At 40.0% G+C, this 16,037-nt stretch overlaps 1 protein-coding gene across 1 annotated transcript in view; it reads left to right on the top strand.

Annotated features, from left to right (window-relative positions):
• Window positions 1-16,037, top strand: part of COL26A1 (collagen type XXVI alpha 1 chain) — a gene marked incomplete at both ends in the record, with an annotated part of 188,679 nt that overhangs the window by 158,531 nt on the left and 14,111 nt on the right. The window contains 3 exons of the mRNA XM_083357935.1: window positions 1,323-1,412; window positions 3,672-3,824; window positions 11,715-11,807. Of these exons, the coding sequence (XP_083214061.1) occupies window positions 1,323-1,412; window positions 3,672-3,824; window positions 11,715-11,807 (336 nt within the window). The remainder of the gene's footprint in view (window positions 1-1,322; window positions 1,413-3,671; window positions 3,825-11,714; window positions 11,808-16,037) is intronic.

The following is a 16,037-nucleotide window of genomic DNA, read 5'->3' on the forward strand; positions in this document are numbered from 1 at the left end:
AGCGTACAGAGAAGAGCAGCAAAGATGAAGGCTAAAACATATAAGAAACAGTTGCTGGAATTGGGAATGTCTAGTCTAATGAAGAGAAGGATGAGGGGGGACATGATAGCAGTGTTCCAATATCTCAGGGGCTGCCACAAAGAAGAGTGAGTCAAGCTATTCTCCAAAGCAGCTGAAGGCAGGACAAGAAACAACAGATGGAAACTAACCAAAGAGAGAAGCAACCTAGAACTAAGGAGAAATTTCCTGACAGTTAGAGCAATTAACCAGTGGAACAACCTGCCTCCAGAAGCAGTGAATGTTCCAACACTGGAAGTTTGTAAGAAGAGACTGGACAGCCATTTGTCTGACATGGTATAGGGTTTCCTGCCTGAGCAGGGGGTTGAACTAGATGACCTCTAAGGTCTCTTCCAACTTTATTATTAATATTATTATTATTATAACCTCCAAATACTTGAAGACAGCCATCATGTCTTCCTCCAGTCTTGTCTTCTCCATGCCAAACATAGCCAACTTTTTCAAGCTTTTCCTCTTTTCTCATATTATCTCTCAGACTCAAATATGTGTTGGACCCATTGTAATTATTTGAGAGTGGTGGGAGAAAGAGGCTTATCTTAGTCTTGATCTGGGTCTTATTAAAAATAGTTGTAGGCAGATCTCATGCTGAATATGTAAAATGTTTATTTTGTGACAGAAATTTCAAGGAGATCCCTGCTGCAGCTGAATTTTTGGCAGTGCTTATCAATTAAGAACACAGCTTCTGAATCAATTAGGAAGGTGTGAATTATTATTCTTGATATGTTATGAGCAGTTTCCTATTAATGAATATCTTATAGTTAGACTGCTTAGTTAGGCGAATCGTATTTAAATTTTGCTTTCTCATTCAATTTTTTTACTGTAATAAAGATACATATAGACACATAACTATATTTGTAAACATTGCAATAGCACTTGAACTTCTGTACTGCTTCTCAGTGCTTTACAGTCCTATCTAAGCGGTTTTACATAATCAGCATATACTACTACTACTACTACTACTACCACTACTACTACTACTACTACTACTACTACTAATAATAATAATAATAATAATAATAATAATTGGAAGGGACCTTGGAAGTCTTTTAGTCTAACCCTCTGCTCAAGCAGGAACCCTACACCACCTACACCGTGAGGTTTGAAGCCCTGGCAGTCAGCAGAATTAGTCTGCAGTATTGCATTCTAACCACTGCGACAACATGAAAAATATACATTAACTGACTCCTGTTGTTTGACACTGTTGCTTATCTTTTGAACCAAAGTGTTTATGCTTATATTTTTAGGGCTTCCAGGGCCAACTGGGAGACCAGGACTGCAAGGCCCAAAGGGGGAAAAGGGGGAGATTGGTGAAAGAGGACCAGCTGGACCACCAGGTAAGTGGAAGAGAGAAACAGCTATACTTATGGGAGGACAATATGGAGCCTGAGTTGGCAGATTTCATGAAGATACTTGAAGTTGGGCTACATGTTACGTGGCAATTCTGCAGCTTCCAGATGAACCATATTCCCATAGTCCTCATCAGCACAGTGATTTAGATTACAGGAAAGGACTGCTAGGACTTGGAGCCCAGCACACTCAAACACAAATCTTCAGTCTTGATGGCTGAATTGAGTTTTCTTCTTGGCTATCCTTTCTAATCCCAATGATATTGAAGCAATTTGTTTCCAAAACTTAAAAACAGGTCTCTGTAATTTATTCCATTTAAGAACTGTTATATGATTTGTCATAGGTCCTCATTTTATTAATGAACATCACATGCATCATCAAAGGCAACAATTTCTCATCAGTAGTAGTAGTATGTTTTATTTTTGAGAACATTTTTGTGCTTAACATCTGCATAGCATTCAATACATGTGATAGTAGTGGGGGGGGGAAAGCCACTAATCACTTTTAACATTACTTTGAATCATATTTCTAATCTATTGGGATGTAAGCAATTCTATTACATGTGAAAGTTTCCCTTGGTTTTTAGACTATGATGACTGGCCTGGGAAGGTGGAAGTTGTATCTGGACAACAATAGGTTGTAGAAAAATGGTGCCATGTAAATAAACATGCTAACTCATCAGTTGACTTGTCTCCAGATATGTAACAGCATAGGTATGCCTAGAAATTGGATAGAAAACATTTCCCCAAATTTGAGAGGTATCATATGGCATCTTCTTCCTTGGTATATTCCAGTTGTTTAGACTTCACAGTCTAAACAACTAGAATGTAGGGAGAAATTCATGAGTATACCTCATATGCAATTTTTGCAATTCCAGTGACCAGGGCTTCTAGGTCTTAGCTCATCCAAGCTCATTCTGAACAGTTCAGAACCAGTCATTACTTTTTTTTTTCAAGGATGGAGTGTTTTCTACTTTGGTAGGCAGTGAAGGGTGAAGGGGCAGTGGGACAGGACAATCTCACTAAGGGGTTTTTGACCATATCAGCTCAGAAGAGGAATAAGCAGGGAATAAGCATGAAACAGGATGTTCCTCCATCACCTAGAGAGCTAAGCAGGAGAAGTGTAATGAGCTGTGAGAATAAACTTGAGGAATAAGAGGAAGAGTTTCAACCAAGCCAACTGTCAGATAAGAGAGATTTGAATCCAAAGCAGAAATGTAATTTGAGAAAAGGTCTTAGGCTTGATCCGCCCTAATTCTCTTGTAGATAAAGATAGGAAGGGGGAGCTGCTTTCAGACTTGCAAGATTGATGTCATCTCTTCAAGGTAGACCAGACTTGGTAAACAAAGTTATAAATATTAAAAATACTTTTATTATAGGGTTATAGTAATAGTAATCTTGCAAATTTGAATGTGCCTTCCCTCTCTCTGCTAATATTTTTGCCAGCTTTGAAGTCCATTCCTCCAGCATAAGGGAGGATTTTGCCTCCTTGCATGATAAGAGGGCACATGGCAACCAGATGTGAATGCAAACAAGTTGCCAAGCACCCAAAATGTGGTCATGTGACTGGTGGGGGAGCAGTACAGCTTTTTACAATGGCTAGAAGTGCTCTGTGGGCTGAAAAGCACCTCTTTTGAGACCGCAAATGTTCATTAAAGACAAAAGATTGTAAATCAAGAATTACCTGTATAGTTCTTTGCAACCTTCTATGCTGGAGTGAGGATGCTTCCCCATCCAGGCCAGCCATTCAGTCTTTTTGGAGAGGACTAAGAAAAGTTCCTCTTCAAATTGAAGCTCACTTGAGCAGCCCATTCTCCTCAAGTTGGTATACTTTCCTCTACGATTTAGACTTTTTTTTTTTACAAACTGGCTTATTCCTTGGTTCTTAGTTGCTTTGTAGCTCAATTGGATGCACTAATCTTCTTTTGCTCTGGTCTCCTCACAGCCAGGACTTTCTCCACCAATGTCTAGAAATTGGCATGCAAAATATTTATGCTTGATAATCCAATGTTGGGAGGAAGTGGTTTGATAGACTGGGGTTGGGGGGAAATGACTCATGCTTGGCCATGCCTTAGCTGTGACAGAAAGTTGTCCTTTATCAATGTTTCACATATTTCAAGCAAGATTTTTTGCATTAAGGAACAGGCTCCGTGACAGATGCCTTAAGGCTCAGCTTAATCCTCAGCAAAACCAATGCACTTCCAGTGCTCTGAGGAATCGTGACTCTTTCTTTGCTCTGAATTCTAGGACAACTTGGACCTCCAGGACCTAGAGGATATCCTGGTGAGACAGGGATTCCTGGACCACCAGGGCCACCGGGACCTCCAGCATCTCCAAATTTCCCATTAACATTTCAACAAGGAGTTCTTTACTCACTGCAGCCCAATGGTGAAAAAGAAAGTAGGTCTACACATGGTTTGAAAAAGAAATGCGTACCCAGTAAACTGTATATGCACATAAAGAGCTGTTGAGGAATACTGGTGAAAGTCCTGAACTAGGAGGGGGGAGGACCCAGGTTTAAGCCCCTCCTCAGCCATGGAATCTCCTTGGTACCAGTTCCTCACTGTCAACTCAACCTCCCTCACAAGGTTGCTGAAACAGAAGGAGGAGGAAGTGTCTTGAGCTCCTGAATAAAAAAAAACAGGAGCTACATACGGTAAATAATTACAAAGAAACAAATACATATAACAAACTATTGCAAAAAACAAATTGTTGAACGAGGGATGGCCACATAGGTAGTTGTTGATGGGCATATGTTGAAGTTCTTGTTATTATTGACCATTCTGACATTTCCCTACCATCCTGTTTTATGCCATCCCTCTTACTTCCAACAATCCTCTCTTCTCTGAGTTTCTGCAAGCACAACAAGAGTGAAGAGATGGAAGAGTATCCTTCTTTTGATTTTCCCCCCTCTTCCTCTATGTGTGACCTGAACCTAGAGAAAGGGCAAGCACGTGAGCTCTGTGCAGAGAGTAAGCAAGAGGACCTTGATGGAGATACGCAAGATGTGTAGCCAGGCTCAAGGTCATCCTTCTTACTCTCTACATCAGTGTTTTTCAACCTTGGCAACTTTAAGATGTGTGGACAGCTGGGGAATTCTGGGAGTTGAAGTCCACACATCTTAAAAGTTGCCAAGGTTGAAAAATATTGCTCTGCATCATGGTACCTTGAATAAACTCTCTTCCAAGCCTTCTCTTTCCAAAAAGAAATGCCATCCCAGTGGTTTCTGAAGTGAAAAAGAAGTGTTGAATAGAGGAGCTAAAATGATCAAGTGATTGGATAAAAGTGATCCCCGTTGGAAAAACAATAAATGTTCAGGACTGTTTAGAAGGGCAAGGAAAGAAAACCATGGGGGAGGGGACAGTGGCCATCCTAAAAATGTTGGGCTAGAATGCCTGTCATGCTGCCCACTGACTGAAAGAAACGTGGGTATGCTTGGATGTTAAAATGGAAATTTTTTTTAGGAGCTTCGGTCTATTTATTCTTAACTATAAATTTGCATTTTATTTTTATCGTTGTTTGCTGTTCAGAGTTCTTTTGGCAGATGGGAAGCTATATACATTTGATTAATACATTAATTAATAAACAATCTGGGTTTCAAGGCTGTCTTGAGGGCAACATGTTCCCAACCCTTGTGACTGAAGGGTGGTAAAAAAAAATATGACGGTGAGAGAAAGAGAGAGAGCGGCCGAGATGGAGACTATGTAATATACTGACTTCAATATCGGTCATTCAGGACAAATACAAAAAAAAATATGATTGTAGTTGTAAGATATGCCTTAAAGGTGACTGGAGAGACCGCATGGGTGGGAGGAGGACATGTGATGATTCCCCTTTTTCCTCTCATTTGCCCCTTCCATCAACCGGAAGACCACTTTTATCCTCTAGATCAGCACGGAGCTGGCCTCTGAGAGCTCTCTCTGAAGCACACTTTGTGAGTCTTCCAGAATGGCTGCCTGTGCAGGTGCATATGATAGCCACCTCCCAAGGCGTCTCCAGAAGGATCATCTCAGAGCAACATGGCTCGGGCAGTTGTCTAGGGTGGCAAGTTATTCTAGAAAGCCACAAACATTACCTTAAGTGCAATAAAGCCTTTGCTGCAGATTAGGAAGATAGAAATTGCCCATACTCACTGTCTGTCCATGTCTACCACTTGAGATTAGAGAGTAAGGAAGATGACCTTGCTTGAGATATGCAAGTTCTGTTGCCTAGGCAAAAGGGGCGTAATTCACTGAACCATAAGGAGGAGGAGAAGGTCCAGCACAATCAGACCTGCATGATTTGTTTACTGTAGCCAATCTCAACAAAGGTAGGCTTAACCTTCCTGTGATTTCTTGGCCTGATCTGTCTAATGAGGCTGAAGTTGCTCTGGTTTGCCTAATATTTGGGCCAGTCCTGAATATATCCATGAAACTTTGCATAAGCAATTCTGAAAAGGGATTAGGCAAATTGTTTTCTATATACTCGTTTATTTATTCACATTTATTTAACCTATTTTATTTATTTAATTTATTCTGACCTTTTTATTTTTATTTGAATATTGAAGGCAGCTGACATCAGAATACAGAAGTATTGAAAGACTAAGACCAATGTTGACATTGTTGATTCATGAAGACTGTTGCATTACCAAAATGGAAGTTCCAGATTTGATAGAACCCTAGGAAGCTAATAGTTTAGCCATCAAATCCAACCCCCTCCTTAGTGCTGGAATCCAAATTAAAACTTCCAGAGAGGTGTTCAGTGTCTCCCTGAACCCCGCTTCCCCCCCCCCACACACAAATTTTTAAATATAACCTATCATTTCTCTGGGCAATTGGTTCTGGTTTCAAATTGCCCTTAGCGTTAGGAAGTTTCATATTTAACTAGAATCTATCTTCCTATAAATTAAATTCATTATTCTATGAACTGTATTTTGGAACAGTTTAGAGAAGAGATCTTCCTCTCCTATGTTAGATCCTTTCAAGAATTCAAATGTATTTAATTTTTAGCTTTTGGTCCTGCTACTTGTGGATTTCTCACCAGATCTGCTTGGCCACTTCAGCTTCATGGCCTTTGGTCTGCAAAGTTAGTCCTTAGCTGTCATCTTCATCAATTTCCAGATTAGCTCTTCCCAAAGGGGTGAAACAAACTTTTGTGAAGCAGAATGCTTTACAGAACCTGTTGCAAAACTTTAAGCTGCAGCTCCAAATTACTAACAGCAGAGGGAAGCAGAACCTAGATAATGGTGAAAAACTACTGTTAGGGGTAAACCGCTGGTGAATATGATGATGTGCTTTGATGATTATTTTGAAGTTAGTGTTGATTCTTAGCCACCACATAGATAGATATTTTTTTTTTGCACAATGTTCCTAACCTAGTCTTCTAGATCTTCCAGTGAGGCATTGTGCTGTTGGTCATCCTATTGTCTTCTTCCTTCCACCTTTCCCCCCATTATGGATTTCTCAAGGGAATAGATATTTGAAGTCGGATAATTTATTTTTTATTTTTATTTTTATTCCATTTATATCCCGCCCTTCTCCGAAGACTCAGGGCGGCTTACAAGCTTAGCAGTAGCCTTCATTCTATGTATATGCCTGCTTATTAGGGCTTTCACACACACACCCAAGCGGCATTATTACAAAGTCAGCTTAATTGCCCCCAACAATCTGGGGGCAATATAATAGATACCTGAAGTCGGATAATTTGAGCCTGTCATTTGTGCCTCAAATGAGAATTCCGGATTCATTTGTTGGTTTTCTTGGCTGTCCGTGGTATTCTCAGGAATCTCCTCCAACCATCCAAAAACATCAATATTATTTTCTATCTTCCTAACCCTGGGTTGATCAGAAGGTCGGCAGTTTGGCGGGTTGAATCCCGAGTGCCACGTAACAGAGTGAGCGCCTGTTACTCGTCCCAGCTTCTGCCAACCTAGCAGTTCGAAAGCATGTAAAAATGCAAGTAGAAAAATAGGGACCACTACGGTGGGAAGGTAACAGCGTTCCGTGCGCCTTTGGCGTCTAGTAATGCCGGCCACATGACCATGGAGACGTCCTCAGACAAGCGCTGGCTCTTCGGCTTTGAAACGGAGATGAGCACCGGCCCTTAGAGTCGGAAACTACTAGCACACACGTGCGGGGGAACCTTTACCTTTAACCCTGGGTCAACCTGTTTTTTCAGATATTTTCTTCATGAAGCTTTTTTTTGCTTTCTTTTTTCATCAGGAGTGCTCCAGGTGTATTGAGACCTAGCTCCCATCATTCTGAGCCATTGCTATGAAAAGTTTTTACTGTCAGGGAATTCCAAGGCATCCAGTTTGAGAAGACCAGTCTAGCAAAAAGTACTTTTAAGCTATTTTGGGTTATGAAAGTGGGCAGCTTTTTGATGACAGCTATAACTGGAAGGTACCAACCTCAAGTCAGTTCAAATGACATCACTTTACAGGATTTTATAGTTCTTTGGCTTAAATCACTGCTTCTTTGTGTTGTTGGGAGAAAAAAGGGAAAATATTATTTTTAGTAACTCAAATAGTATATTTATTTATTTATTTATTTTAATTCCATTTATATCCCGCCCTTCTCCGAAGACTCAGGGCGGCTTACAAGCTTAGCAGTAGCCTTCATTCTATGTATATGCCTGCTTATTAGGGCTTTCGCACCCCCCCCCCAAGCGGCATTATTACAAAGTCAGCTTAATTGCCCCCAACAATCTGGGTCCTCATTTTACCTACCTCGGAAGGATGGAAGGCTGAGTCAACCTTGAGCCTGGTGGGATGCGAACCTGCTATAACTTGCTCTTTGGTTGGCTTCAATACTTGACAATATTCTTCCTTTTATTTGCACATGTTGATCTGTTCTACTCTACCTCATAATCATCAATAAATAAAACTTTGATATTGGTTTGTTCCCATTAGTATTGATACATTCCTCTTTTACTACTTCGGAGCAGGAAGAAAAAGTTGGTTTTGCAGCATCTGCAGTGCCACTAGATGGTGGTCAAGGATCATGATGGTGATGATCTCTCTTGGTGATGACAATAATAATGCTGCAGTATCCACTTTCACCTGATATAGCCAAATCTCGAAAAGTCTCTGTTCAGACATGAGATCTTGTAAGAGTTTGGCATTTTTAATTTTTAAAAATTAGAAGAAGCATGATACGGTGTGCTTTTTGTAGATGCTGTTGACTCCTGGTTTAAGGATTTCTTAGTAGTGTCCAGTCAGTGTTCCCAAAGGCGGGGAGAATTGTAGGAGTTGTAGTTCTAATACATCTGAAGGGACACTAGATAAGATGATAAGATAAGATAAGATAAGATAAGATAAGATAAGATAACCTTTATTGTCATTTTTTTTTACTGTGGGCACAACGGCACACATCAAAAATGAAATTTAGTTGCCCGCTCTCAAAGTGAGACACATACACGACACACACCTAAAACATACTACATACAACATATGTATAGACCCACACCCCTACATATACATGATAAATAAATATTAAATACTGTCCATCTTGAATATATAATGGAAGGAGGAAGGTTGAGAGTTCACAAGGTTAATGCTGTATGGAATGAAACTATGGCTGAATCTGGATGTTCTGCTACGGATACCACGAAGCCCCCTCCTCCCAGAAGGTAACAAGAAAAACAGGTTGTGAAGAGGATGTGTAGTGTCCCAGATAATCTTATGGACCCTGCTCAAGCAACGCTTCTGTGCTATGTCCTGGATGGGAGGGAGGGAACTGCCAATGATCTTTTCGGCCATCCTCATCACTCTCTGCACCACCTTCCTGTCTGAAGCAATGATGCTTCCAAACCACACGGTGATGCTGCATGACAGGATGCTCTCGATCATCCCCCTGTAGAAGGTGGTCAGGACAGGGGAAGGAAGATGTGCTTTTCTCATGCGACGCAGAAAATGCAGGCGCTGCTGTGCCCGCTTCATCAGTTTCTCACTGTTGAGCGACCAAGCCAGCCTACTCGTTAGCTAAGTTGGGAAAGTTGAATTTGGGAATTGTTGGACTGCATATAGCCTGACCATCTCAGTAAACATCTCATGGCCCAGACCTTTGTTTTACTTTGCACTTCAGGTCCTATAAATTCTTCTCCTGGATCCGTGAGCTGTGTCCCTGTTTCTCTTCACATACCCATTTCATTATTTTATATTCTGCAGTTTTACTTTAGTTTATCTCTCTCCAATGTTCTTTTTCCAACACTATTGAAGATTTCATTCTGGAAAGGGGAGAGGAAGAAAGAACGATATTTTCTCCAAATGTTCATGGTTGCTTTTAAAAAGGAGAAATAAATAAGGGAAAACACCAAGGTAATGCTCTGTCCAATTCATTATCCTGTTTCCAGCATGTTCATTCAACCTTAGCTTCCTTACCAATATATTACAAATAAACCAGAAGGTCCAGGACAAGAGAGAGATATTCAGAAGAACAAGGGAGCATAGCAAATTATTTTAGAATTTATTGGCTTCAACATACACATTACAGATAGTCCTCGACTTATAGCCATTTAAGTGAGATTCAAGGTGCTGGTGATGACCTATAAAGCCCTAAATGGCATGGGTCCGGATTACTTACGGGAGCACCTGCTGCCGGCATCAACTTCCCTTCGTCCAGTGCGCTCCCACAGAGAGGTCCTCCTCAGGGTGCCGTCGGTCAGAGAGTGTCGACTGGTGACCCCCCAGGGGGAGGGCGTTCTCTGTGGGCGCGCCAGACCTTTGGAACCGTTTACCGGGTGAGCTCCGGATGGCTCCTGACCTTCGCTCCTTCCGCCGTGACCTAAAAACGTATTTATTTGAACAAGCCGGCCTGGTCTGAGGGGTTTGGGGTTTTTCAATATTAATTTTAATTAATTTTTACTGTAATTGGGCTTTAATATTTAATTCTATCTTAACTTTTGTACACTGTATTTTTATTGAATTTATTGCCCTGTACACCGCCCTGAGTCCTTTAGGAGAAGGGCGGTATAGAAATTAAATTATTATTATTATTATTATTATTATTATTATTATTATTATTATTATTATTATTATTATTATTATTATTATTATTATTATTATTATATTTGAGCCCAGAATTATGGTTGTAAATTATGGCAGTCTTAAGTAGATTACAGATGCACCCAATTTTACAACTTTTTTTGCGACAGTCATTAAGTAAACTTAGTGGTTGTTAAGCCAACCCATTTTCTCCAAATGGTTGTTTTTTTGCCGGAAATAGGAAGTAAATGCTGGAAATCAGCAAAATCAGCTAAAAATTACAGTCATGTGACTGCGAGACTGCAAACAGCTGTAAATGCAAGTCAGTTGCCAACCAGCCAAAATACAACCCTGTGACTGCATGTGTGTGTGCAGCTATCAGAACTTTGAAAATGGGTTATAAATAATTCTGGGGAGGAATCTGTCATAACTTCAAACAGTTACTAAGTCATTAGCCCATACTGCCTGTATTAAAATAGAAATTGGAACACCCTCCAACAGTAAGGTTCTTTTTGTTCATTTTTTTTAAATAGGCCCTTTTTACACTTTCATAAAATGCTGCATGAACAAGGGAAACCAGCAGTCTTAACATGATAGTACAAAATTGTAAGGCAGTTCAATATTATAGCAAAACATGGGAGTTGTGGAGTATATTACCTAGATACTGCATTAAAAAAAAACTTTCGTACCATCACGTAGGATTGCAGGAAAATCATTGTTTTGAAATATTTTATTAATGGATACCCGCAGATCCATAACAAAGGATGGAGAAAAGCTGCAGATGGGTCAAAGGAACTGTTGCCTACCTGGCTAATTTCGGAAATGAACATTGGGTGTTCTTTTTAAGGCAGAATTCAGAAAGAGCAGAATGAAGATGGGGTGAATTTGCAGGACAATGAACGAATGGAAAAATAGAAAAGATGCATGCTAGTAATTATTGCAGTATTGTTCAGACTTGTTTTTTGTTTCACCGGAGGGTAGGGCTAGAGGCAAGTAAAGGCAAATTACAGGGAACAGATTTTGGCTCAGTGTTAGGAGATATTCTTACTCTAATAGTAAGAGATGATCAACAATGCAAATAACTGTCTGAAGAAGCACAGGGCTTCCTCTCCTTGGAGGGCAGACGGCAAACAGTCAGGATGCTATGGCTGCATCTTGTGCTGTACCATAAAACGTGGACCGAAAAGAAATGAAACTGAAGGACTGACTGTCCAACTCTGAAATTCTATTAGTCTTCAAGGGAAATCACCAGATGGCACAAAATACAGTAACATGCATTTAATTTAACAAGAGCAATGATGTCTCACCTCTTGTTTTTGCTAATGCAGATGGAGAGCCACAGTTAGCATCTACTGTCATTGACACTATATTGGCTGGTTTGCCAGGACCTCGTGGGGCACCAGGACCCATAGGGCTGCCAGGTAAGACAGATGGTTTGATAGAAACAGAGGAATAAAGTAACAACTGTGTTTGACACTCCAAGTACAATCACTTCTAGAACTTGTTTGCTTGACACACCTGATTTATTTATTTTTTTAGCATCCCACCCTCAATCTTCCCATCTGTGTTCCAGTTGGAAAAAATTAATGGGAAGCAAACAAAGTAGCAGCTTGAACAATCATCTTTATTTTCAAGAATGTTTCTGGGACTCAGCAAGACTGTATAAGTGCTCTTGCGTGATAAGAATATGACAGCTGCACCGCGGAGCTTTGTTTGGAGCTCACTCACCAAAGAGGCAAAGTTAAGCAGAGAAAGGAAACATCTAACCTCGTAGAGAAGTGGGGGCTAGCGGGACTCTCACGTCTCCTTCTGGTGAATTAGTGAATTGCAACTAATTTTCTGCCCAATGGCAACTATAAAGCCTCCCCATCTCAGAAGCCACATGAGTTCCACCTGTGCTCTCAAAAATCCAGATATACCCCACAAAACTAGGGCTTCTGTTACAGATGGAGTAGTCGCATTTGTTTAGAGCAGTGTCTGCCAAGCTCAACAACTTCAAGTGTTTGACTTCAATTCCCACCTCACCAACTTTAAGATGTGTGGCTGGGGGGATTCTGGGAGTTGGAGTCCACACATCTCAAAAATGCTAAGATTGACGAATTCTGGTTTGGAGAATCAAAGTGAATCAAAATTTTGGCTAAGAACTGTTCATACGATAAGCAGTGCTGTGCTCACCATTTTGGAGAGCCACTGAGATGAACTTGGAGAAACTATGCAGCAGCAGTTAAAAATAAAGCACATTTTAAGCCCAGGAACTGAAGAAAGTATTAGAAAAAAAAAGCCTCAAACTGCCTCTGCCTTTTTTTTTTTATTGAAAAGTTTTAAAATACAATTTTCCTTTGAAAAACCCCCCTTCCCCCTCCCTCCTCCCCTCCCTACCTCCCCCCTATCTCCCCCCCTCCCCCTCTCCCTCCTCCCTCCCCTGCCTCCCCCCCTCTACTTCCCCTCCTCCCCCCCTCCCCCCCCCCCCGACTTCCCAGAGCAAAATACAAGGTATATATCTAAAAAGCAATCATAAACAATCATATACTAACAATTATAAACTCTAAAATCCATCACTCTCTAGCTTATATAGAGTAAACCAATCCTTAACAATACTAAATATGTATAAAGAACTAAAATAAAAGAAAACTAGCATCATTCCCATCTATGTTCTTCCACAATTCACTATTACCTAGACATATTCTCACTTACACATCACAAGCACCTATCCCTATTAACCTCTCTAGCCAAAATAGGCTATAATAGATAGTTCTTACACAAATTAACCCGCATTAACCCACAAAACTTTCTTCCTCTTCCTCTGTAGTAAATTGTCCATTAATTCCAAATTAAAAATTCTGTTACCATACATATCATCCCAAAACTCTTAAAAACACAACTACCACTTGACTATAAGTATATTGTGGAAGTTCCATAGATTTCTACTGGTCTTATTTTTTATCTTTTTTGAGCGTTTTAAGGCAGCACGCGTCACCCTCTGTTCTCTAGGATCATCCAAAAGAGTTGCAGCTTGATCTCCTCCTGTACCCTTCTCGTCTATCTGTCCATCTTCATCCTCTTGATGTTCTCCTTCTCCAGATCCCTCTGCAGCTTCCAGAAGTGTTGATGGGGTTGCTTTTAAAACATTGTTGTAAAAATCATGCGCTTGCTTCACAGTACCCAAACAGTACCTTTTGCCATCATACATGAAGCTCAACCCAGCTGGGATCTCCCATCTGAACCTTATATCTCTTTGCTTGAGCTCTTGCACAAGAAATATAAAGTCCTTCCTTCTCTTTAAAATCTTTGGAGGAATTTCTTTTAGAACCAAAACTTCTTGACCAGCAATCACAACTTTAGTATCATAGGCAGCTTGTATGACTTCATCTCTAATTTCCCTTTTTACAAAATAAACCACCACATCTCTAGGCAACTTTCTCTGCTTAGCAATCCACGAATTCACACGAAACACTTTGTCCATGCCTTGTTTTATTTCAGATGCTGGATGGTTCAATACCCCCTCAAAAGCCTCAGAAACCAGCTGCTTTAAATCTTCTTTAATATTCTCTTTTAGGCCTCTAATTCTAACAGCAAACTGCATCTGGTAAAATTGAGCCAGACTCTGTTCGCTATCCATTTTGTCTTTTAAATCTTCAATTTCCAATACTTTTGCTTCTAATATAGCATTCTTTTGAGTCAAGTCTTCCACTTGGTCATCCAGCACCTCCACACATTTAGCTACTTTATGCACTGAGGACAAAATGTCTACCTTCATCTCTCTAAGTAAACTGCCTCTGCCTTAACTATAAGAAGAAAGGATGGGAAAACACAGCTTTTTATGGTAGCATTTCAATAGCCTGTCTTGAGTTCCAGTTAAACTTGTGCAATTGGTTTTCTGACCTGGTCTACCTTAAAGGGTTGACAACTGTCACCGTCACCCAAAATAGCAAAGATGAGACTATGAAGTGTTTTTATAAACTTTTCAGGTTTAATCAAGGAGAGAAGCAACCTAGAACTAAGGACAAACTTCCTGACAGTTAGAACAATTAACCAGTGGAATAACCTGCCTCCACAAGCTGTGAATGCTCCAACACTGGAGGTTTTTAAGAAGAGATTGGACAGCCATTTGTCCGAAATGGTATAGGGTTTCCTGCCTGAGCAGGGGGTTGGACTAGATGATCTTCAAGGTCCCTTCCAACTTTATTATTATTATTATTATTATTATTATTATTATTATTATTATTATTATTATTATTATTATTATTATTATTATTATTATTATTATTATTTCTGCCAGCTTTCCACAAACTAGGCAGTCACTTCCAAACATTTCAATCTTAGGATCCCTTTGTATTCCTAACAATGATTGAGGCCCCCAAAGAGCTTTGCTTTATGTGGGTTATATATCTAACATTATTTACTGTATTAGCAATTAAAACATTTTGAGGTTGGTCCTATGAAAACCTAAAACCAGCTTTGCACAAGGAATAAATAATATCATATCCATGTTCACCAGTATGAACAGATGCTTACCTAGATGCTGACCAGGTTTTCTGTCCCTCCAGATTTTTAAAAAAATGTTTTTTAAACTAACAGAATAAAATAGGAAGCTAGCTTGCAGCGAATTTCATCGATTGGCCTCTTTGGCATACAGGTAGTCCTCGACTTACAACCATTTGTTGTGATCTTCCAGGCCTGTTTCCAACAATCAAAATCAATGGGGGAAGCCAGATTCACTTAATAACTGCAGTAATTCACTTAACAACAAGGGGGGGAAATCCTAAAATTGGACACTATTCATTTTACAAATACCTTACTTAGCAACTGAAATTCTTGTCACAATTGTGGTCATATATTGAGGACTGCCTGTGATGTTGTTGCCCCATAGGGAGGTAAGAGAACAGCCTACAGAATAGAGAAGCAGGTAAATGATTTGCTGTGACTGCTTGTATAGCAGAGCTATTTGTACTCCTGTGGCAGCAATTTTATGAGCTGTAAATGTACTACACAAAAAATTCTCTCTCCCTGTTTTATAAGAAGGACAAATAAATTTCTCTTGCAATTTCCTTTGAGAAGTTGACGTGGGAGTGGGGGAGAAAAGAGGGCTTTCTTTTATCAGTTTGGAGGGATTCTTGTACAAAGCATATATACTTTAAGCCTGCCAGAGGCTTAAACAACCTATTTGGGGGTCTTAATTTAGTAAAAAAAAAAGACACAACAATAAAATGCCAAAGTAAAGTGCATTTTACTGCCAAATTTCAGTAGCATAATCTTTGAGGGGTGGATGCCTACAAAAATGGGTCTGCAGGAATGATAGGCAGCTGTGGGCTATGGATTACCCGTGATTTCTTAAAAAGTGTAATTCCAATCACGCCCATTTTGCTTTTTTATTCAACTACTGAAACTCTCAGACCAACTCAAACCATAACAGTTGTGAACTGTCTCCGGCTACCCAAAAGATGCCCAACCCTAAACTGAAAAAGTGGGGAAAGGGGATCATATAGTCGCAGATGACAGCAAACTTTTCAGTCCAGTGAACAATCAGGAATTAAATCATGATAGTTAAAAAGCTCTTCCTTCCATTAGACTGGCCTGTACTTCTAACTATAATGTTTTTCTTTCTTTCCTTTCCTTTTCTTTCTTTCTTTCTTTCTTTCTTTCTTTCTTTC

Source organism: Vipera ursinii (genome assembly GCF_947247035.1).
Source record: "Vipera ursinii genome assembly, chromosome: 1".
NCBI lineage: Eukaryota > Metazoa > Chordata > Lepidosauria > Squamata > Viperidae > Vipera > Vipera ursinii.